Raw genomic sequence first — 24,760 nt, 5'->3', positions numbered from 1 at the left:
TGTGGGCCAGACCCGCTCCAGGCGGGTGGGGTCATTCCTACGAGGCCCCAAGCATCACCGCCTCCTCCTGGAAGCACCCGGGGTGGCTGAGCAACAGCCCCCGACGGCATTGTGAAAGGAATGTGAAAGCCGTCAGAATGAAATCGATCCCGTATCAGAGGTGGGCGAAGCGAGAGGGCGTGAAGGAAGAGCCCTCCTGCAGCTCTGCCTGGTCGCAGCTCCCAGAGCCGCCACAGACCCGGTTCAAAGTCAGCGTCCACATGGACGGCTGCTGGTGACTGTCTGCACCACCTTGAACCACAGCCACTCAGGTTGAGCCATCGTGGCCAGGGACGGTTCAGCCCAGCTGATAGATCACTCCTCACTTCTGTCTTTTGAGTTTTTGCCGGGGCTCCGCGGTACAGCGCTTGCCCAGCATGCGGAAGGCTCTGGGTCCCAGCCCCAGTACGGCTGGGGTGGTGGGGGACTTCTGGTGCCAAGGCTTGATGATGGTTTGTCCTCCAAAATTCATATAGGGGCCAGTCTCAGTCTCAGCCTTCTTGGACATTTGAGTCTTAATGAGAGAGACAGATAGGCATCAGTCCAAGAGTTGGGCCAATGTCAAATTGCAGCTAACAAATTTCTAGGAAGAGAGTGTATACATGGGTTCCATGTGGACTGTGAAGTCAAGGAAACTCACCCAGGAAAGTGAGGATCTGGTTCAGAATAGAACAGTATAAGGAGTTTGGCAAAGGTCATGGTATGTGCAAAGGCCCTGTGGCAGGAAGAGACATGGTCAGTGCAGGGAAGCCAGGAGGCTAAGGCACCAACAGAAGTGGACAGTAGAGAGAGAGAAGGCTGTCCCCTCGTGCTAGATGTTATAGGGTATGTCAAGGCCACGATTTGGGTCTTAATGCCAAGAGCAAAGGAGGCTCCTTTCTGCCCCAACACACTTGGAATGCAAAAGACTTAACCTGGAGCAGGCTTAGGACTTCAGGCTGGTGCCAAAGTCTTGAATTTCCTCATGGTAAGATGGAAGCAATCACCCACTCCACTGGGTTGTTGTGCCAGAATATTCCAGGGGTGTGTACCTGGGAAAGCTGGGTGAACAGAATCTGAGATGATGGAGTGTTGAAAGGCCTCCCAGGGTCCCTTCAACAGTAATGGTCTTGGAGGAGCAAGAAAGACTGGAAAAGTCATGGCCGGTCACCACAGAGACCAGGGTAAGGAGAGGCTGGCTAGTGGGATGGAAGCAGGGAAAGAGGAAGAGTTCCCAGCAGGAGTGACTTGGGGCTCTGGAGATGCGGGAGCTACAGGTGGCCCAAGAGACCAGGCCTGGAAAAGGGAGCCCCGTGGGGAGCCGTGCCTGCCGATGCTGCCTAGTGGCTTGTTTACCAGAGGCACCTCTCCAGGGGCTCCCAGCTCAGCTCTGGGTTTCGTGGAAAATTCTCCAAATCAGAGCCAGGGAGGAGGACAATGATGTGCGTCTCCGACAGTGGAAGGGCAGTGCCCGGTTCAAGAGGGAAGCAAGAAGTGAGCAGAGGCCCTTCTGGAAGTTTCCCAGGGCGGGTTGGTTAGAGCCGGGAAGCTGGAGATCACCCTCCCATCCCCCAGGCCAGCTGGACGCCTCGATGCTCTTTTTGCTGCCTGTGATTTGGGTTGCAAAACCGAATTCCTCCTGGGGTTTCTCTCTCTCTCTCTCCTTCTCTCTCCCCTGCTCATCCTCCTTTTCCCTCTCTTTCTGTTTTCTTTTTTCAAACAATTTTCCCCCTTGGAAACTCAACAGCATGATCCTAGAGTTCTTTCTGAAAATTGAATTTAAAACACCAGAGGGCTGGGCTGGGGCTCCGAGGTAGGGCGCTTGCCTAGCACGTGTGAGGCCCTGGGTTCCATCCTCAGCCCCGCATATAAATACATAAAATAAAGGTCCATCAACACTTTAAAAAATTTTTTTTAAAAACTAGAAAAATAATTGTGAAGGGAATTTATAAGCGGGGCTGTGGAGCCTTCCAAATGTTACCACACATTTTAAAGCAATAGTAATTCAAATAAATCAGTGCTAATCCACAAAGAGAAGTACCCAGCAAAAATATGCTCAGGACCAACCCTGCCTGAAGCAATATATACTCAAGAAAGCTTCTCTCATCACCTGTCTGGGTCTTAGTTTTGTTTGTTGCTCTCAAGGGAGGTCAAATCCATAAGGCGGCACTATCCAACCAAACTTTCTGCAAAGCTGGGAGAATATTAATCTGCAGTGACCAACAGGACAGCTCTTGTTGGAAATCAGTCAGCGCAAAGGAGGAGCTGAAATCTTAATTCTGTTTGATTTAGTTCACCTAAGCTTGCATGGCTGCCTGTGATTCCCGGCCCCTGCCTTGGACAGTGCGATTCTGCAGCCAAAGAGCCTGTGTCCGTTTCTTTTTATTTCCCCAGCAAACAGCCCTCTCCTCCGTTCTACCTCATCTCCGGGAGACTTTCTTCCCTCTTAGTTGGAGCTGCTAAGAGCCTCTTCGTGATTTGACTAAGGCCTGTTGGGCAAAGATACTTTCCTTTTTCCTTCTTTGCTAACTAGAGTAAGGGTTGTCAAACTCTTTCTGGAAGGTGCCCGAAGGTCTAGGGGGTCTCTGCAGTCAGAGGGTCCAGGTCAAGGAGACTCCGCTCTGCTACTGTTTAGTCCCAGACTACAGGTAAATCGAGGGGGCGGGGAGCACCTGAGTGACAATAAAATGTCTTTACAAATACAAGCCGTGGCCAGATTCGTCCCAGAGACCGAAGTCGGTAGCCTCGCTCGTGGCCGCTGCTCTAGGGCCTGTGAGGGTAGCGCCAGCCTTCCCCGTATGTGGGACTCATAGGGCATTAAGTACAGTGATAAAGGTTCGGACAGTTCCCAGTGGGCAGATTGTTTTGATGGAAAGCAGGTACGTCAGGGAGCGCCAGGAGAGAAGGCCAGCCACCTGCCATCCACAGCTACATGGAGAAAAAAGTTCCCGACCCCTGTGGGTTTCTACCTTCCTGCGGTTTCCCACCATCCCAAAGTCACACACCATCAAGGGGAGGGGTGGGGAAGGAGGAGGAAGCTTCCATCAAATTCTAAGATTCTTTACAGTTTTGACCTTCTAGTCTCCAGCTCCTCTGCTGCTTCATTTGACTGGTCATGCCTGGATCCCAGCTAGGGCTGCAGGGGCGTGATCCATTAGCAATGTCTGCCCTGGGCAGGCTGCGGGAACCAGGTACGAAAATGCCACACACTCCCCTCCTCTGTCTGCTCTGGCTAGGGATCAGGGCCCACGTCCTGCCCCTCACCCCACGACTCACAACGAAAGCTGGCCCGATGGACGACTTCCGACACCGCTCCAGCTCCTCCAAGCAGAGTTCGGTGGTCATGTGGTCAGTGGCCTCCGTGTTCTGAACACCCCACCTCAGATCCACCACCTGGGGATTAAAGGGCGGGGTTTGTCAGGGAGGTGACATGCTGGGTGATTTTTTTCAACTCCCTTTGACAAAAGCCACTAAGTTCCTTCCAACCATTTTTGACACTAGGGGAATTTCTGGATTAAAAGAATTTAGACAAAAAATCCATAACCTCAGTGAACTCATGAGAAAAACATCAGATGGACCCCGAATAGGGAGAAGGGAGTTCTTCAGGACGCCCAGCCCATCCTCCGTAAGACTGTCACGGCCATGAGCAACAAGGACGGACTGAGGACTATCTGTCACAGACGGGGGCAGCCTGAGGGTCGGGACCCTGGATGGGATCCTCCACCAGAAAGAACTGGCAGCGTGGAATAAAATCTGGAGGTTGCTTAATAGCAACGTACCCACGTGGCTTTCGTGGTCGTAAAGAATGTCACAATTATGGTAATGGAGTTGTCTGAGGTCGGAAAGATCTTAACAATGCGAGAGAGGCAGGCCATGGGAACTCTCTGTACCGTCTAGGCAAACTTCCCGCCAACCTAAATTCCAAAGCCAAAGATTTACTTGAAAACAACATTAGAAAAACTTTTTGAAAAAGGCATCTGGGTGTTGTCAAACTGCTCCTTTTTAAGCGAGGACATGTCCATGCTTGCTTCCAGATCCTTCTTTCTAAAGGAGGGTATTTAGCTGGACCGAAATTGGGTGCAGTCAGGTCTCCTTGGCGACCGCACGCTCGCGTTCCATTTTTGCCCGATCTCCAGAGGGAGGCTGGGCAGGACGGTTCGACTCAAGAGGCCAAGCTGACCCTGTGGAAGACTGGAATGAGGGGGAGAAGAGGGGACCCGGAACGGTTCCTTGCTCCCTAAAATCTTTAGCTCAGAGAGAGAAACGCAGACTCGTAACCAACTGCAGCAAGGGATGACGAGGATCGGGCTGAAGGGGTTGGAGCACCGGACGGGATCCCGCATCCTGGGTGCAGAGAAGCGAGATGTCGGGCAGCCCTAGGCAAGGGCTTTGCCTTGGACCACTGTCGCCTGACCGCCGGGGGAGGATGCTCACGAGGACCAGCACACAGCACGGCTTGGGCCTCAAAGAGCCACACGCGTCTCATCAGTTCAGGGTCCGGATGTTTTCCCGTTCGCCCCTCTGACACTGAACTCTATCCCCCAATCGACGACGGAGTGGAAGTCCCAGCCTAACTTCTTTCTTCGTACTATATAAAGGGTGGTTCATCTCTTAATCCAGGGGACTCTGATGCCATGAGTCACTGTCATGAATCCAAGGAGGTGGCCTCCGCGTCGGCCGAAACTCCAAAGACGGTTCAGTGGATTCTGCATTGAAAAGTTCAAGAAACCGCATCCCAGCCAGGCTGGGATTGGCTCGAGTCACGGAAGTCCCCGTGTGTGGACATGGCGACTGTGCCAGCGAGCACAGCATCAGGCTCCGGGAAGAAAGAACGGCCCAACGCCATCCCACCCCCGAAACCCCAGGACACTCTCCCCTCCTCCCAAAGCTGCCCCAGGGCATCAGGCGCCCACATCAGGGTAAACGCAATAGCACAAGGCAGTTCAATGACATGCCCAAGGTCACAGCTGGGGGGGGGGCAGTGGTGGAGCTGGGCTCCAAAGTGATCTCCTCACCACTGTGCGGTGCCGCCTGCACGGCCAACCCCAGACGTGTGGCCTAGCCCTCCCCAAGGACCTTTATCTCCACAGCCACCTTGCAGGAGGGTTTGCAGGGCCCCGAGCAAAACAGATGCGGGTCTCTTGTCTCAGAATCATGGTGAAGTTCAAGACCCAACAAGTCATTAGATCAAGCCGGGCCCATGTGGGCCAAGGGCTCCGGGTGACATCCCAAGCGGCTCAAGGAGACCATTACCTCGAACATCAGGCCGAGCTGCTGGCAGAAGGCTCGCACTTCCGGGTAGGCGGTGCCCTGCAGGGCCTCTCTCTCCGCATCCATGTCTGCAAGGTGCAAGGAACGCCCGAGGGGGTCAGCGGGAGACCCCGGGGCCTCCCAGCCCACATCTCTGCTCACAGCCTCGTTTGTCCCCAGCAAGGCCAGAGCCCATCGGAGCAAATCAAAGATACAAACATCATCAAGCAAACCCAAGGAAGGGGCTGGGGCTGGGGCTCAGGAGTAGAGCACTTGCCTAGCACGGGTGAGGCACTGGGTTCCATCCTGAGCACCACATAAAAATAAATAAAGTAAAGGTGCCCATCTACGACCACAAACCAACCAGCCAGCCAGTCAGCCCGGGGGGCCGACCATTCTGGTTGCCTGGGACTTTCCCAGCACAGACTATTCAAATCCCATAAGCCCTCTGTCCTGGGCTGGCCAGGATGATTGCCGGCCCACCCTAGATGAGGGTTGCCAGATAAAACCCAGGATGCCTGGGTGAACTGGCATTCTACATAAGCCATGAAATACCTCGTTGGCATAAGTATGTCCCATGGCATGCAGTATTTGGGATAGACTTATGCTAAAGGATGGCTGGTAATTTATCTGACATGCAAATTGAGCTGGACATCTGGGTGATGGGGTTGTTTGGTTTCCTTTTTGCTATATCTGACAGCTGTGCCCAGTGTAAACTTGGACTCTAAGACTGTCCCCACCAGTGACTACACTGTGTAGCTTTGTGCCAAGTGTCAGGTCATCCTCAGTTTCCCTTTCCATAAAATGGGGGTGATGCCTCTCTTTGCAGGGCTGCAATCTCCCCAAAGTCAAGGACCATGGATTGCCTTGGCCATTGCTGAAGTCTCAGCACTCAACACAGGAAGCGTAGCTGGTCACTGACTCTCCCGGGTAGCTCTGAGCGAAGAGATTTTTGTTTTCTGTGTGGTCAGGGGGATGTCTCTCTAGCACCCACGAAAGGAGTTTCTCAAGACTACTGATAAAAAAAGTCTGTCCGGGGCCTTAGCCTGGTAGCTGACCCGGGTGTCCAGTCTTGGAAATGCCTCCTACCCACTTCTGTCATGGTCCCTATCTGCAAAGTAGTAAGGTCATGCCTGCCTGCCCAATGCCACAGGCTACTTAGATGTGTCCATAGAACATTTATCAGGCACTTACGTTAGGCCCAGACCCTTGGTAAGCATCAGTGGTACAATAGCCAGGGAGGCAGATACACAATTAACCTGTGTGGGGTCGCAGGCCCGGAATCGCAGAGACTCAGAGGCCCAGTCAGGGGGATCTCAAGTTAGAGGCCAGCCTGGGCAACTGTCTGAAAATAAAATTATTAAAAGAGCTGGGGATGTAGTTCCGGGGTAGAGTGTTTGCCTAGCATGTGAGAAAACCTGGGTTCAACCCCCAGCACTGGGAGGGGAGAGAGAGAGAGAGAGAATCAACATGGAATGCTTTGGCCAGCCCCTACTGGCTAGAAAAAGCTGCTAAATCAAAAAAGTCAGCTGGTTGTTAACACAGTCATTATTAAACATTAAATTAAATTGTTTAAAAAATTTAAAAACCTGAACTTACAGTGGAATACAGTACACTGAAAACAGAGACTCTAAAATACACAAACCTCCAAATTATTTGACTCCGTTTACTATGCACTCTGCCCTTGAGGTGGTTTATGAACGTGAACTTGGGATACAGAAAGGGAGCTCGTGGTGTGCTGCTGCACTGTTGGTAGATTCACCTGGCAGCTTGGAATTGTGGGGGAGTATTTACAGCCCGGAAATCAGCAGCTAATCCGGACTGGGTGTTTTGCCACGGCTGGGTTTGCTGGTGGGTCTTCTCTTTTGGAGAACAGAACACTAACCATTTGCCAGGACATGACTCTATGCAGCGGTAGCTCTTGTGAAGGTCACAGCCTGGTGGCAGGGGACTCAAATTCAATAATTGCAGCTTATGAAAGTGCTGTTTGAAAAGCCGTAGTGTGCTGGGCTGGAGAATACGGGACAAACCCACTCCACCAGGGACTCTCAGGAGCAGGGTTTACCCTGAAACCCAAGGATGAGAAGACCAAGGAAAGAGGGAACTCGGGATGAGGGTCTCGACGTGAGGCTCAGGGCTTCGTGGCTCCCAGGACGTGTCAGACACCAGTGTGGCTGCAACGTGGGGACAAGCTGAGGATCATATGGGATACAGCTAGGGAGGCGGACAGGGTCCCACCACAGGATCGTGTAGCTGTGGCAAGACCGTGGCACTTTTGAAGCCTGGTATACAGCACATTTGTCACAAACGTTCATTGCAATATCATATGTCACTCAGAGCAACGCTTCAGTCCAGCTCATAGAGGAGGAAACAGAGGGTCCGGGAGGCTCCCCCTCCCTGGTTCCCACGTGGGTCACTAGCTGAGCTGCATTCACAGGGACGCTGTGAGCCGTGTCCATGCCCCGGCACCCCCAAGGCTGCCCACATGCCTGGGGCCCTCAGTCCTGCCCTGCACCTTACCTGAGACCGTGGAGCTGACGAAGATGGCCACACTGCTGGGCGGAGGCTCTGGGAGGGGACCTGCCTGACCGTGGAGGAGCCTCCGGCGAGTGCCCGGGCTGAGGGGCTCCACGCTCATGCTGCCCACCCACCTAGCTGGTCCTTCCCTGGGAAGGGGTCTAAGGCCCTGGAACCTCAGGCCAGGGGTGGGGGGGCCAGCCAGGCAAAGCCATCAGGAGGGGGCCTCCTGTCTCACCCTCCATGGAAACCTGGGCCATCGGCAGCCCTGGTCACCTCAGCCTCATGGACACTGGGCTGCTGTCCCCTCTGCTCTCCGAGTCTGTCGGCACTAACGGAGGTGTTGCCCGTGGCCTCCCCACCAAGGTCCCTGGGTGCGGTGCCTCCAAGCACCACAGCCTTCTGCCCCGCCCGAGAGCGCAGTGGTCGCCACAGCAACTGCGGTTTCCTGGTGCTGGGTGTTGGGACCCGGGGACCAGCCAGTCTCTCCAACACCTGGGTCCCCCGGGGCCTCTGTAAGTTGAGCCTGGTCCCAGGTGTGCAGAGGGAGGCGTCCCGGCCCTGGCTCGGGCTGCGCGGCCGGCGGGACAAGCCTGGGTAGAGCCCACCCCACCCCTCACTCGCCACCGACTCCAGTGAGACGCGCCCGGGGTCCGGGCACCTGGGCATGGTGAAGCCAGCAGTCTCACCTGGGGACACCTGCCGTGTCCGGGGACACTTCTGGTTGTCATGAATGGGGTGCTCCTGGCATTGAGGCGGTGGAGGCCAGAGACGCAAAACAAACCACAGTGCACGGGACGGCCTCCCCTTGAAGGTTAAATGGTCTGTCCCCAAATGTCACAGTGCCAAGAAACTGAGGAACCAGCTTTAAACCGACTCTAGCCAGGTATCCTGGCCTGCGGCGGACTTGGAACCTGAGGAGATCAGCAGGGCGGCGGGGAGGGGAAGCACAGGCTGGGTGAGCAGAGAGACTCTCCCACGAGGTGACGGTGACATCACTGAGGCCACCCTGGCCATTAACCCTGTCCGCCCACCTCCCGAACAAACGTACCTTGGCACCCGCGGGCCTGGCTGCATCTTGCTGGCCCGCCCGGGAGCTTCGTGGGAGCAGGTCAAAGTGAGGGCCAAGCTCTCCACGACGTGCAAAGGTGGGCAGGGCCATGGGCAGCTGGGTCTGTGAGCGCCAGGCAGAGTGCAGGGTGCACAGGAGGCGGCTCCACGGCCCGGGCGGCCTTCTCCTGCCTCCGGGTCGCTCCTGCTGTCCTCTCTGCCGCAGCCTCCCCAGTCCGCCTGGTTCACCCAGGAACGCCTGTCACTCAGGAGCCCCCAAGACCTCGCTCAGGTTCGATGATTTGATAGAAGAACTTATGATTTCAGAAAAGCTCTTATAGGTATGGTTAGGGTTTATTATAGTGGACGGATTAGAACCAGCCGCAGGGGAAGGTGGAGGGAGGAGGGATGGAAGGAGGAGGCTAGCAGGTCCAGGGATGCAGCTGGAGAGGGGAGGTCATTTCTTCTCTTCTTTATTCTTTTTTTTTTTTTTTTTTTTTTGGTGGGATTGAACTCAGGGGCCCTTAACCACTGAGCCACATCCCCAGCCCTTCTTGTATTTTATTTAGAGACAGAGTCTCACTGAGTTGCTTAGGTCCTCGCTAAGTTGCTGAGGCTGGCTTTGAACTCGTGATCCTCCTGCCTCAGCCTCCCGAGCCCCTGGGATGACAGGCGTGCACCATTGCGCCCGGCTGATGGCTAACAACTACGAATTGTGTCTTTCAGAACAACTGGTAGAGAGGATTTGAATGTTCCCGACACAGATGAGTGATGGGCATCGGAGTGTGGATACGCGATCACTCTGGTCTGCTCGCGGGCGTGGCACACGTGCGTTGGAGTACACCGCACCTCACAGATATCTACGATTATCAGGTGTCCGCTGGGACTTATAGGTAATGGATATGGTTGGGTGTGTGGCTGGGTGGCAGGGCACTCGCCTAACAGGCTGAAGGCTCTGGGTTCCAGCCCCAGCACCCCGGGGGGACACGTCTATATACCACCAGCAAGGTGAGTGGGGGCGGGGTCCAGGCTGGGGGGACACGTCTATATACCACCAGCAAGGTGAGCGGGGGGCGGGGTCCAGGCTGGGGGGACACGTCTATATACCACCAGCAAGGTGAGCGGGGGGCGGGGTCCAGGCTGGGGGGACACATCTATATACCACCAGCAAGGTGAGCGGGGGGCGGGGTCCAGGCTGGGGGGACACGTCTATATACCACCAGCAAGGTGAGCGGGGGGGCGGGGTCCAGGAGAGACCAGGTGCTGGCTCTCCTCCCAGTGAAGATGACAGCCATCATCTAATTCTTCCAGGAGCAATGTGTGACAATAAACATGACGTCCCGCCAAGCGGGGCACCTCCCCAAGCCGTGGTGCCCAGGGTTTACTGGAGGTTGGTCACAGGGACGGGCTTTATCACCCGCTCGGCCCACCACAGTCTCTGGCCCCTCCTGAGGCCACTGACTCCAAGTGATGCAAAGTTCCCACCGTCGGTCACCTGGTTACAGTCTGGTGTGACCCTGAAAGTGCTCTTATCAGCCAGGACATTCCCAGGGCTCTGCGGTCACCTCTCAGAAGCAGGTTGGGGGCTACACTTTGACCCGTTAAGTCCCGAGTTTCGCAATCTGCCCAGGAGGGTGGCCCGCTGGTCACTGTGCAGCTGCGGACAGGCGGGGCCTGCGGATTTCGTGTTAACTCTGAAGTCCAGTAAGGAGAGCTGACTGTCACCATTTTACAGATGAGAAAACCAAGGCTTGGAGTGGGAACTTCTCACTAGCCCTAAAGGGAGCATCAGGGATAGAGTTCCTCTGGTCCCTTCTCCAGAGACCCCAAATCCAGCCTGGCCCTCCAGCCCCCTCCTGCCATCCACCCAGACCCTCTGGACCCTCCTAGGCCCCTGCTTCAGACGCCAGCGTCCATCCCCCACTTCCTTCCACCACCTTGCCAGCCTCCTGACCTTGAAGTGACCTCTTCTGCAGTTCTGTCCCTTTCTCCATTGCCTTTGGTTCCCAACAGGTCCCTTGGGCCCCCTCACACTCCATCAGGTGGCCACACTCTTGGATCACTGCTTCCCAACCAGCCTAGGAGGACCAGTGACCTTTGACCTTGACATCCACCCCCACATTTTGGCAAGTTCTCCGGCCCAGGTTTTTCAATCTCTGTGTAAGGGACATTTACAACCTGGCCATTCTCTGCATGAGGGCTGTCCTGTGCATCCTAGATGTCAAGAGCAATCCCTGCTACACCAAAGTCATGGTGATTTAAAGTTCCTCCAGAGCTGGGCACAGTAGCGCACACCCAGAATCCAGCTACCTGGGAGACTGAAGCAGGAGGATCACAAGTTCTAGGCCAGTCTGAGCAACTGAGTGAGACTCTGTCTCAAAATAAAACAATACACCATCTCCAGACATTGCCAATGCCTTGCAAGGGGCAGAACCACTCCTGGTTAAGAACCCCTGGTTTAACACATCCAGCTTATTTCAGCCTCAGGCCCTTTGCACATGCTATACCAAAACTCTCCAGCCTGCATTCTTTCATATCAGTCACAATTCAGCTCAAATGCTACCTCCTGAGAGGTTCTCCCCGACTGTCCCATCACTCAGTGACCCTTTTTGTCACTTCAGTCCCAATGCTGTCACCCTCTTTTGATTTTTCTGCATGGTACTCACCACCAGTTGATATGATTCTACTTGTACACTGTCTGTCCTGCAAGAATGTGAGTTGCATGGTGTGAGGATCTTGTCTGGCACATAGTAGGTGCTCAGGAAATGACCGTCACCTCAGTGGGTCCATCCACAGTCGCCCATCTTTCTTGACTCCTATTTGTGGTGGCAGACAACTGAGCAAGCCCGGGTTTCCCCGGGAAAGGCAGAAACCCTTTGCAATGTCCGTCCTTGGTTTCCCTGGGGCCTTCAGCCTCCCTCCTGTCCTTGCTGGTGAGATAAAGACCAATTTAGAACGCTCTGGAGAAGCAGGTTGGAGAAGAAAGTTTTCTGGGCCCAGAGCCACCGGAAGACAAGGCTCCTGCAATCCTAGTAACTTTTGTCTTAGGTGCTTTCTGGGTCTTTCCCCGCCCAATTCTCCCAGCAACTGGGTTAATGAAAAGACTCATCTGGCAATCGGGCACCAGCTTAGCCGGGCGCTCAGCCAGGCACGGTGGTTAACTGTTGTGTGCCGGGCTGTTACCACTCACCACAACAGGTGCCGTCTGCTGAGGGTCTGGGAGGTGCCAGCCAGTTGGCCTTTGGCACCAGCAGTCCGAAGAACAAGCCCAAGAGGCAGACATTAGGTTTCCATCCCACAGGTGCAGAAAACAAGGTCCAGAGAAATGAAGTCACATGTGTTTTCTGACCCTCCTGGGCTAGTAAGAGTGAAATGCTTTTGTGGAGAGAGAGTGCCTGGGTCCCTCACCGCGCCTGGGTCATAGGAGGGTCCGCCAGATGTTGGCCATGATTATTCACCATCATTACCACCGCCAGCTTCACTCACCACGTGGCAGTTAGGAATCAAGCCCAGCTCGGCCACCAATGTCAAAAACATTCCAGCAGCCGGGCATGGTGGCGCACCCCTGTAGTCCAGCAACTCAGGAGGCTGAGGCGGGAGGATCACAAGTTGGAGGCCAGGCTCAGCAACTTGGCGAGGCCCTAAGCAACTTGGTGAGGCCCTGTCTTAAAATTAAATAATTAACAATAATAATAATAATAATAATAATAATAATAATAAAGGGCTGAGGATGTGGCTCAGTGGTTAAGCAGCCCTGGGTTCAATTCCTGGTACAAAAAAAAAAAAAAAAAAAAAAAAATGGAATCTAAGTTGCCCGACCAGGGTTTCCTGACCTTGACATGGATGACATTTGGGCTAGAACATTCTTCATCGTGGGCAGCTGTCCTGTGCTTTGTGGACTGCTGGGCAGCGTCCCTGGCCTCCCCCTATGGTGATAACCAAAAATGTATCCTGACCTTGCCAAGGCTGCCCTCGGGAGCAAAATCCCCCCCTCAGCTGAGAACCACTGATCACTACCAATATTACTATCTTTTTTTCCTTGTTTTTGCAGTGCTGGGGATGAAACCCCTGGCCTCAGGCGTTTTAGGCGCTACCACCGAGCCCTCCTCCAGCCCACCATTACTATGATTTGAATGGACTCAAGTTTTAGGTACAAATACACATACTGTCTCCAGTTCTCCCAGCAAACTTGGGGACTTCAATTTGCTCCTCTGATTGATCAATGATGAAAATAAGCTTCAGAGAAGTTATATAACGTGCTCAAGTGCCCATGGCAAAGGCGGTAAGCTGAGAGTCAAACGGAAGCACAATTCTAAAACCTGACTTGTTAACCAAACAGGAATCCGCGGACGTTGAAGAATTCTTGGCAGAGGTTTTGAAATGTGATAGTGGGATTGTGGTTAGTTTTCTAAAGAGTCTCTATCTTTTAGAGACACATAATAAAACACAGTTCTCCATATCTGTGGGTTGGCATCTGCAGATTGAACAATCACAAATCAAAAATATTTGGAAAATGTGCATCTGGGTTAAACATATATAGAACTTTCTTTTTCCTGGCATTATTCCCTAAACAACACAGTGTCACAACTACATCCAGAGCATTTGCATGGTGTTAGGTATTTCAAGACCACAGGGGATGTGTGCAGGCTGTATGCAAATTGCTGCCGTTTTATAGCAGGGACTCCCAAAATCCCAGGAGTTTGGTATCCTTGGGGTCCAAGAGCCAACCCCCCTTGGATATCCAAAGAAACTGCGTTTATGGAATGATGAGATGACCCGGGTTTGCCTCAAAATAATTGATAGAATGTATATGGAGTGGGCGTGAGTAGGGCTGGCCAGGGGATAATGGTGGTCCTGGCTGGGGCTGGGGGCTCCGTATGTTGTTCTGTCTACTTTTGTGAGCGTTTGAGTTTCTCCATAAGCCAAGAATAGAATAATTGTCAATTAGTATTCTTAAGGAATAGCCGGTGACAATCCTTATGCGTTGAGTAGACACTGAGCCCTCAGGCCTTTCGATAGCTCTTGGCCATCTCTGCAAGGCTGACGTCATCGTTCCCCCCTTACAGAAAAGAAATCGAGGCTGAGATACGTTAATAAGCCCATCTCACCTCCCAGCGGGCAAGAGCCGGCGGGGCGTGAGCTGGGCAGCAGCGCCCTCCCGAGGCCAGCACGGGAACTGCTGCACGAATGGGCGGAGCCTTGGGAACCCAGGGCGGGGTGGAAGGGGCGGAGGGGAGGAAGAAGGCCAGGTTTCAGCGTTTGGGGGGAGCGGCACAAAAAAAATAGCAATAAAGACAAATAATATGCTTTCAACTTTTAAGTTGTGGACAAAAGATAAATAATATTTAATGCAATATTTTTGAAAATCAAAATTAACACAAAAATCCACAATGAATAAAATGTCAAAATTTTAAATAAAGTATAGTGAGTGGGGTAAGCCGGCAAATGCAGGGTTGGAGCCTTCTTTAAAAATGTTTGATGTTTTGTTCATCACGGATTTGGATTGCATTTGATTTTGATTCTTTAAAAATATTACTTGTAAAATATTACTTATCTTCTTATCAAAACTATACCACCTCCCACTGAGTAAGACAAGTATTTAAAAATGTAGGGAGGCACCTACTCACCAGGCCCAAGGCCTTGGGTTCCATTCCAGCACAAAAAGGTGGGGTTGGGGTGGGGAGTAGAAAACCCCAAGCATGAGCAAGGACGTGCTGATATCTAACCTTCATATGTTACTGGGTGGAAGGCAAAGTGTTTCAGCCACCAGGGAAAAACAGTTTGTTGGGTCCTAAAAATGTTAAACACCATGTGATAAATTATTATATGATCCAGCAAGTTGAATTACCATATAATCCAGCAATTCCGCTCCTACATCTATACTCGGAGGAACTGAAAACAGGTGTTACAAGCACTCATGTTCATAGCAGCACTATTTACGGTAGCCAAAAGATGCAGACAGTCCAATGTCCATCAACAGACAGGTGGGCAGACAAAATAGGGTCCACCCGAACCGTGGAATATTATTCAGCCATGAAAAGAAACCAAGTACTGAGGCTTGCTACAGCATGAACAAACCTGGAAAACATGATGCTGAGTAAAAGCCAGACACACAAGGCCACTGGGGTGTGATCCCATGGGCATGAAATGTCCAGAGCAGGAGAATCCAGAGGGACAGAAAGTGGAGGTGAGGTTTCCAGGATTGGGGGAGGGGAGCGGGGAGTGACTGGGGACAGGTGGTTTCTTTTATGGATGATGCAAAGATTTTGGGGGCACTTTTGGAGTTTGTCCCCTCCAAAGCTCATTGAAATGCAGTTGCCATGGTGACACTCTTAAGGGAATAAGTTTTAGCATCCTGTAGCACAGTAGGGTGGCGTAGCCAACAGCAACCTATTCTATCTTTCCTGAAGAACTAGAAGAGCCGAGCTCAAACGCAGAGGAGCGAGCAGGAGATGGAAATGCCAACTCACCTGATTGACTGTCACCCGTGACGCACGTGTCAGATTATCACACTCTTCCTGCAAAATGTGCACAACAATGTGTCAATTAAAAGGAAGAGGTGGGGCCTTACGAGGTGATTAGGTCATGGGGGCTGCACCCCCAGGAGGGGAACCGGTGCCCTCATGGAAGGAGCTTGCCACCTGTGCCCTCAGCTCTCTCACCTGCCCCCAAGCGAGGGTGCGGCAGGAAGACCTTCAACAGTGCCAACAGCTCGTTTTGGGGCACCCCCAGCCTGCGGACAATGAGCTGATACACGCCTGTTCGTCATAGATCACCCCATCTCCAGGATCCCGTCACGGGAGAGATGGAGGTCGCGGTGACTCGGCACCGTGAATGTACCGAACCCCACTGAACCACACGCTGGAAACGCTGATGCAGGAGCGGGGCGTCCAGCTCAGTGGGCGAGCGCTTGCCTCACATGGCGGGGTCTGGTTCCATCCCGCTGCAATGAACAGATACCTTCTTAGAAAATGCCTGGTGTACACGCAGGTAGTCCCAGGCTGAGGCAGAAGGGTCCCTGAGCTCAGGAATTTGAAGCCAGCCTGGGAAACACAATGAGACCCCCGTCTCAAATATGTGTGTGCGTGCGTGTGTGTGTGTGTGTGTGTAAATAAATAAATGTCACCTGTCCTGTACGGTATAAACTTTCTTGTCGCTAGTCCCTAAATAATACAGGATGACAACAATTTCCGTACCATTTACATCACATCAAGCAGCAAGTCATCCAGAGATGATTCAAGGTCTGCGGAAGGATGTGGGCAGGTCCTCTGTGAACACCATGCCACCTCGCAGGAGGGACATGAGCATCCTTGGATTTTTATATCTATGGGCATCCTGGAACCAATCCCTGGAGATGCTGGGAAGGCCAGAGCTGCGGGAGAAGTACTTGAAACCAGGTCCATGCTATCAGATTTTCAGATTAATCACTTAGTGTGATCAGTTTAACTTAAACCTCAAGTGAACCAGGCTGTAGGTGGCTGCCCATGTCCAGGGCTTCTCTCTCCCAACCCAGCCTGGAGGTGTCTGGTTGGTCCAACACAGGGCCCGGCCCAGAAGGGTCTGGAACGACCACACTGTAGAATTCAACAGTTGGCCTGTCTGTCTCTCTCTCTCTCTCTGTCCCTCTCTCCCCTGCTCTGTCCTCATGGGATGCCCTCCTGCATGCTAAATGTCACCAGAGCTCCACCAGATGCCAAGACCTTGTGCTCGGACTTTCCATCCTCTAGAACTGAGAGACTAATTTCTGTTCATTATAAACTCCCAGTTTCAGATATTCTGTCCGAGCAGCAGAAAAATCAACTAAGACAAATGATGTTCACAAAAAAGTTATGTCTATGTTGTAACCAGATGGGTCCTAAATCCAATGACCCCCATCCTTCTAAGAGACAAAAGAGAAGACAGAGACACAGAGAAGCTGGCCTCGTGATGGTGGAGACAGAAATCGGAGTGACATGGCCACAAGCCAAGGGGTGCCTGGAGCCACCAGAAACTGGAAAAGGCAGCTCCGAACTCTTCCGCAGGAGATGCACCCGACCACGAGAAAGGACATGGCTTGTTCCAAGGACCCCGGATATCTAGGTGAATGCAATATTACCTATACCAAGTAAAATCATATATACAACAGAAAAAAAATGGGTGGTCATGTTCCCACCATCTAGCAAACTTTTCAAGAAAAGGACAGATGGTAAATATTTTTGGCTCTGGGGATCAGACGACTCTGACTCAGTTCTTCAACTCTGTCGCTGTAGCCAGCAGCCAAAGACAATATGTAAATGAGGGGAAGGGACTGTGTCAATAAAGCTTCATTGGCAGACACTAAAATTTGAATTTCATATCATTTTCACATGTCCCAAAATAGTCTTCCTCTTTTGATTTTTATCCCCGTGACCACAAAGTAAATGTAAAATTCATGATCTCAGGCCAAGCACAGCGGTGCACACCTGTAATCCCAGTGGCTCAGGAGGCTGAGGCAGGAAGATTGAGAGCTCAAAGCCAGCCTCACCAACCTATCAAGGACCTAAGTAACTTAGGGAGGTTCTGTCTCTGAATAAAGTACAAAAAAGGGCTGGCAATGTGGCTCAGCGATAAAGCACCCCTGGGTTCAATCCCCAGTTAAAAAAAAAAAAAATTCAGGGGCTGGGGAGATAGCTGAGTCGGTAGAGTGCTTGCCTTGTAAGCACAAGGCCCTGGGTTCGATCCCCAGTACCCCCCCAAAAAAAAAAAAATTCATTCTTGGCTCAAATATGAAAAAGAGGTGATGCTGATTTCTGTTAAGAACTAGATCATTTCTAAATTTCTAACCCAATCATGAGGTGTATAATGACTCTTGGTGAATAACAAACCCCAGAGATGACAGTGATCCCACAAAATTAGAGAGGAGCTGAAAAATCCCTGTTGCCTAGTGACATGGGGGCCACATCCTCACGTCCGCAGTGATGCTGGACAAACCTCCCGAGCGTCCAGTCGTCCAGGAAGACAGCACAGATGACCAGGCGGCACGTCTGCCCGATCATGATACTACATGATGATGTTGCTGGCTTATGTATTTACAGTATTAGACTTTTAATCATTATTTTAGAATGTACGTCTTCTACTTGTAAACAAACCAATAAAATTCGCTGTCAAGCAGCATGTGATGTAAACGGGCAGCAAACTGGTCCACCTGGTTTTCTGCGTCCCTCGGTGGAGAGGCCTCCTCTCTCCTGTCTTGTTCATCTTGGCTGTAGAAGCGGCAGGCCGGACCTTACACGCCACCAACCTCCTTGTGGAGTAGGCTCTCCGAGCCAGGGTCCTGTGATGCAGTCCTTGGGACTTACTTGCATCACTTACTGTCCTCCTCAGTAAGTGACCATATTTGAAAGCCCCCTCCTCCAGTTACTAAGGGTAACTACATTCTGCTTCGTGGGCTGACCATTCTCTTGGTTTGTGAGATGATTTTACTGAATAAATATTATCCCAATACAATATATTATCTGTTTTGTATCTTGGGAGTTTTTCTAGAAAACCACACTGTAGGGATTCTGACACGACTTGCTTTCTACGTTCAACACATGTTTGACATCTGTGCACCCTAGAATTTGTTCCCTTTTCACAGCTGGGTAGAGTTCCAGCACATGGTTACCAGGGCATCTGTTTACCCTCCTGTTGATGGACACTTGTGGGTTTTTTTCTGATTTTTTTTTTTTTTTGCATGAGAAAAAAACTTAGGAAACAAGTGCTTCCTGTGAACATTCCGGAATATTCTGGAACATTCTAAGGAAGTTTGAAGCCAGGGCTTGAGGTAGTTAGATGGATGGATTAGAAAAGGGGGCCACTCCCACAGCCATTTGTTGACAGGTTTTGATAAATAGAAGAAGAAATGGATTGTGGCTTAAGTTGGCGAGTGCACATTTGGGGAAACTGAGGCTGGGTGAAGTTTAGCGAGGCCCAGAGCCACGCGGTGTTCGTGGTGTGGTGGGTAGCCTCCCTCAGGACCTCTGCCTCCTGGAAGGCGCATCCCTGGATGGTTCCTTCCTGCATTGCTCCAGGGCTGGTCTGGGCGACGGGATGAATGTCGCTTTTGAGATGAGTCAGGAAGACCAAGTCCCGGGCGCTCTGTCGCTTGAGTTCGCTATCTGCTCTCATAACCAACACCCGACATCGTCAGCGTAAGGAGAAAAGGTCTGTTTTGGCTCTGGTTTTTGAGGATTGTCCAGGATGGATGGGCCCCATTGACGTGGGGCCTGTGGTGAGGCAGCAGGTCCTGCCGCTCAGAGCAGCCAGAGAGCGAAAGAGCAAGAGGAAGAGCGGGTTCCCACCACCCGCTGGAGGCACGGCCCGGGGGACGCGGGGCTCTGCGGGACCCCACTCTCCAGGTCGCCACCACCTCCCTGCGGCACCTCCTGGGACCGGCCCCGCGCACGGGCCTTCGGGGACACTTAAGATTCAGCTCCTGGGTGGCTCACTCCAGGGAGAGCAGCCGCAGGGTTGGGAGCAGCCCTGGGAAGAGGCCCAGGCACTGAAAATCGTAGCCTGAATCCATCCAAGAGGAGCCAAGGCCTGAGGGCCGCTGTGGAGGGGCCCTGGAAGCCCAACTGCCCCTTGCCCTGTGATGGGGTCCTGTTCCAATACGCCACGGCGGGCTGAAGATGTCTCCCTCCCGCCCCCTCCGCCGTCGCGCTCCCGGGCTCAGCCTGCCATCCTCAGGCAGGGCTGGACTGCATGTGGCCAGCTCAAGGAGAGACCAGAATTCAGAATTCACCGTCCAGTTTCTATGGAATGTGGATGGCTTTCACACCCGTCGTGCGTCAGGGACTATCCACAAGTCCTCCAACGGTAGTCAGGCTTTCCAGTCTTTTCTTTCCCCTTTGTTGTGTGGTCCTGAGGATGGAAACCAGCGCCTCCCACACCTTAGGCAAGGGTTCTACCACTGAACTGCATCTCCAGAACTTCTTATTTTTTATTTTGAGACAGGGTCCTTCTAAGTTGCTGAGGCTGGCCTCAAACTTGTGATCCTCCTGCCTCAGCCTCCTGAGTCACGGGGATTATGGTCACCACTGCTTTCCAATCTTGACAGTAACCTTGTAAAAATCTGTCCCAGGGGGCTGGGTTGTGGCTCAATGGAGCGCTTGCCTAGCATGTGTGAGGCCCTGGGTTCTATTTTCAGCACCACATGAAAGCCAGTGAATAAAATAAAGGTCCATTAACAACTAAAAAAAAAAAAAAAAAAAATCTGTCCCAGGACTTCCCTATTCAGTTACTCTCAGGTTTCGGACACACAGAAATCCCAAGAGACAATAAATATGCCTGCTTTCAAATTGCTAAAATTTGGGGACAATTGGCTACATGGCAACAGCTAACTGGAGGCAAGGTTTAGCTCCTCACCGAGGCCCTCACAGGTAGCCTCAATCCTTCCTGGCTTGGGTCCCAGTGCCTTTGCTCCACGTAGAGTCTTTAATAACAATGTCCTTCCATCTTTCAGCAGTGGAGACACATTTCAGAGGACCCCAGCCCACAAATGCAATAGTGGGGGCAAGAGCGCTCCTCTCAATTGCGGTGCAGGGGCCCACCAGAAGGGAACCTATCCCACCCAGCAACAGGACAAGGACACCCTGTGCTTCCCAGTCTGTCCAGCCAGGGATTCCTCGGATATATATTTTCTAAACATTCCTACCTCCAGCCCGCACCCGTGCTGTGATCTCCATCTGGAACACTCTTCCCCAGATCTTCTAATCCTCCTCGTGTATTTCAAGGTTCCAGACAAATCCCTCTCCTCCTCCAGGAAGCCCTCCTTGATCTCTAAGGCATTTTACTCCCTCATAGTAGCAAGAAATGGGTCTTCACACTCAATGCCCTGGGCGACTCAGTGCTCTGGGAGCACGGATGCGCTAAACTTCAGAAAGTGTTTGCTGAATGAATTCATGTTTCCCAGGGTGTTTTGGGTTGCAGGTTTGTGTCCTTCTCCTTTGATACATTGGGATGTCCCAGTGTAATGGTAGTTGGAGGTGGGACTTTTGAGAGGCGGTTAGGGTTCAATGTGATCATGGTGGTGGGGCTTCAAGGTGAGATGAAGATCTTTGTAGCTGGGTGTGGTGGTGCATGCCTGTAATCCCAGTGGCTCAGGAGGCTGAAGTAGGAGGATCGTGGGTTCAAAGTCAGCCTCAGCAATTTAGTGAGGCCCTGAGCAACTTAGAGAGACCCTGTCTCTTAATAAAATACAAAATAGGGGGGGATTCGGCTCAGTGGTAGAGCAATCCCTAGAAGGGCTGAGGATACAACTCAGTGTTGGAGTGCTTGCTTAGCAAGGGCAAGGTCCAGTTCTGTGTGTGAGCACGCGCGCATACACACACACACACACACAGATCTTTACAAAAAGATGAGATCTGGGATTTCCCTTTCTGCTCTGTCCTGTGAGGACAAAACAAAGAATTGTAGCTTTCAAACAGCTACAATTTGGGGCACATCCAGACCCTGGATCTGCCTATACCTTGAACTTGGACTTCTCAGATTCCAGAACTATGAACAATGAATGTTTGTTCCTTAAGCCACCTGGTCTATGGTAATGCGTTAGAGCAGATTGTATTAGTCAGGGTTCTCCAGAGAAAGAGGATCAATAGGATAGACATGGACGCAGATATGGAGAAAGAGAATTATTAGGAGATTGGCTCATGCAGCTATTGAAACTTGATCTGCCATCTCCAAACTGGAGTCCAGGAAAGCCCGGAGTACAGTTCACATCACACCTAAAGCTCTGAGGACCACTGGGACCCCAGACTGAGTCCAAAGGTTCAAGAACCAGGAGCATCAATTCCAAAGGCATAAGACAGTGGATATTCCAGCACGAGATGGAAAGTGAATGCACCCTCTCTCCACTTTTTGTCATATTTAAGGATGGTATTAGTTAGTTTTCCATTACTGTAACAAAATACTTGAGAAAAACAACTTAAAGGAGGAAATGTTTATTTTGGCTCATGTTTTTGAAGGTTTCAGTCCACGGTGGGCTGACTCCATGGCATGTGTTGAGGCAGAACTTCATGACAGGGAGCTCATGGTAGAGCAGAGCATCTGTCTTTATGGCAAATGGGAAGCATAAATAGAGGTGGAAGAGCCCTTGAAGGTACCCCGACTCCCCACCTACTAAAGTTTCCACCACCCCCATAGTCCACTAAGTTCTGAATCCATCAATGGCTACTCCATTCATGAAGTCAGAGTTCTCATGACCTGCTCACCTCCCAAAGGCCCCACCTCTGGTCACTGCTGCACTGGGGACCAAGCCTTCAATATGTGAGCTTTGGAGAGACAATTAAGATCCACGCCATAACACAGGCCCTTAAAGAATTGAGTGACGCCACTCACATAGGGGTGGGGGTCTTCCTTACTCAGTCTACTGATTGAAATACTGATCTTCCCAAATCACCCTCACAGACACACTCAGAAATAAGGTTACTAGCTAACTGGGCATCCCTTAGCCCAGTTAAGTTAGTGCAAAATTGACCATCAGAGCCTCATGAACTGATGGCAATCTGTCTTTACTGCAGAATTTATCGGGCACTCCACCACAATCAAGAGGGCTTCATCCCTATAATGCAAGGTTGGTTCAATGCACAGAAATCAATTAATACATCACATCAACAGAATTAAAGACAAGAATCATGATTATCTCAAAAGACACAGAGAAAGCATTTGACAAAATACAGCACCTTTTCATGTTCAAAACACTAGGAAAACTAGGGATAGTAGGAATATACCTCAACATAGTAAAGGCCATCTAAGCTGAGCCGATGGTCAACATCATTCTGAATGGAGAAAAATTGAAAGCATTCCCCCTAAAAACTGGAACAAGACAGGGATGCCCTCTTTCACCACTTCTATTCAACATCATCCTTGATTGCTAGCCAGAGCAATCAGATGAAAGAAATTAAAGGAAATTAGGAAAAGAACTCAAACTATCATTACTTGCCTACAACATGATTCTATATTTAGAAGATCCAGAAAACTCCTAGAACTCATAAATGAATTCAGCAAAGTAGCAGGATATAAAATCAATACCCATAAATCAAATGCATTTCTATATATAAGCAACGAATCCACTGCAAGAGAAATTAGGAAAACTACCCCCATTCACAATAGCCTCAACAAAAATGAAATACTTGGGAATCCATCTAACAAAAGAGGTGAAACACCTCTACAATGAGAACTACAGAACACTAAAAAAAGAAATTGAAGAAGACCTTGAATCTCCCATGCTCCTGGATAGGCAAAACTCATATTGTCAAAATGGCCATACTATCAAAAGTGTTATACAGATTCAATGCAATTCCTCTTAAAATCCCAATGACATTCTTCATACAAATAGAAAAATCAATCATGAAATTCATTTGGAAAAATATGAGACCCAGAATAGGCAAGGCAATCCTTAGCAAGAAGAGTGAAGCAGGAGGCATCACAATACCAGACATTAAATTATACTACAGAGCTATAGTAACAAAAACAGCATGGTATTGGCACCAAAATAGACATGAGAATACAGAATAGAGGACACAGAGGCAAACCCTTATAAATACAGTTACCTCGTACTAGACAAAGGTGCCAAAAATATACATTGGAGAAAAGATAGTCCATTCAACAAATGGTGCTGGGAAAACTGGAAATCCATATGTAACAAAATGAAACTAAACCTCAATCTCTCGCCCTGCACAAAACTCAACTCAAAGTGCATCAAAGACTTAGGCACTAAAACAGAGACCCTGCACCTAATAGAAGAAAAAGTAGGCCCAAATCTTTATCATGTTGGCTTAGGACCTGACTTCCTTAACAAGACTTCTAAAAGTGCAAGAAGTAAAATTAAGAATCAATAAATTGGATGGATTCGAACTAAAAAACTTCTCAGCAAAGGAAACAATCAATAATTTGAAGAGAGAGCCTATAGAATGGGAAACAATCTTTACCACAAGCACCTCAGATAGAGCACTAATCTTCAGAATTTATAAAGAACTCAAAAAACTTAACATAAAAATACAAATAACCCAGTCAATAAATGGTATAAGGAACTGAACAGACACATCACAGAAGAAATACAATCAATTGACAAATATATGAAAAAAATGTTCATCATCTCTTGAATTAGAGAAATGTAAATCAAAACTGCTCTAAGATTTCATCTCACTCCAGTCAGAATGGCAATTATCAAAAATACAAGCAATCGTAAGTGTTGGCAAGGATGTGGGGGAAAAGATACACTCATACATTGCTGGTGGAGTTGCAAATTGGTGCAGCCACTCTGGAGAGCAGTATGGAGATTCCTCAGAAAACTTGGAATGGACCAAATTTTGACCCGTCTATCCAACTCCTCAGTCTATACCCAAAGGACTTAAAATCAGCACTCTACAGTGACGTGGCCACATCAATATTTATAGCAGTTCAATTCATGATAGCAAAACTGTGGAATCAACCTAGATACCCTTCAACAGATGAATGGATAAAGAAAATATGGTACATATACACAATGGAATATCACTAAGTCTTAAAGAAGAATGAAATTATGGCATTTGCAGGTAAATGGATGGAACTGGAGAATATCATGCTAAGTGAAATAAGCCAATCCTGAATCCCGAAACCAAAGGCTGGATGTTTTCTCTGATGAGCGGATGCTGATCCGTAGTGGGGGTGGGTAGGGAACAATGAAGGAACTTTGGATTATGCAGAGGGAAGTGAGGGGAGGGGTGGGCAGTGGGGATAGGAAGAACAGTAGAATGAGACAGATATTATTACCCTATGTACATACATGAAAAAAAAAAAGAATTTATTGGGCACTTGAGGCAGGACAAGATGCCCATCTGCACAACACAGAATTTCATACCTCTCCCTAGGTTTTATCTGGTTAATAGTACTGCTCATTTCTTCCATGGATCATCAAATTTCTAATCAGAAAGAATCTTAAAAATCA

General features: G+C 50.4%; 1 protein-coding gene across 1 annotated transcript in view; it reads right to left on the bottom strand.

Moving 5' to 3' along the window:
• Nwd1 (NACHT and WD repeat domain containing 1) overlaps nt 1-9,275 on the bottom strand; it is a 67,307-nt gene extending 58,032 nt beyond the window's left edge. The window contains 4 exon segments of the mRNA XM_047531858.1: nt 3,295-3,411; nt 5,272-5,303; nt 5,306-5,357; nt 8,837-9,275. Of these exon segments, the coding sequence (XP_047387814.1) occupies nt 3,295-3,411; nt 5,272-5,303; nt 5,306-5,357; nt 8,837-8,947 (312 nt within the window). The 5' untranslated portion in view covers nt 8,948-9,275.
• Nucleotides 9,276-24,760: the final 15,485 nt, after the last annotated feature.

The sequence above is a fragment of the Sciurus carolinensis genome, chromosome 17 (assembly GCF_902686445.1).
Source record: "Sciurus carolinensis chromosome 17, mSciCar1.2, whole genome shotgun sequence".
Taxonomy (NCBI): domain Eukaryota; kingdom Metazoa; phylum Chordata; class Mammalia; order Rodentia; family Sciuridae; genus Sciurus; species Sciurus carolinensis.
The sequence above is the reverse complement of the archived record's forward strand: the minus strand, read 5'-3'. Positions and strand labels throughout refer to the sequence as shown.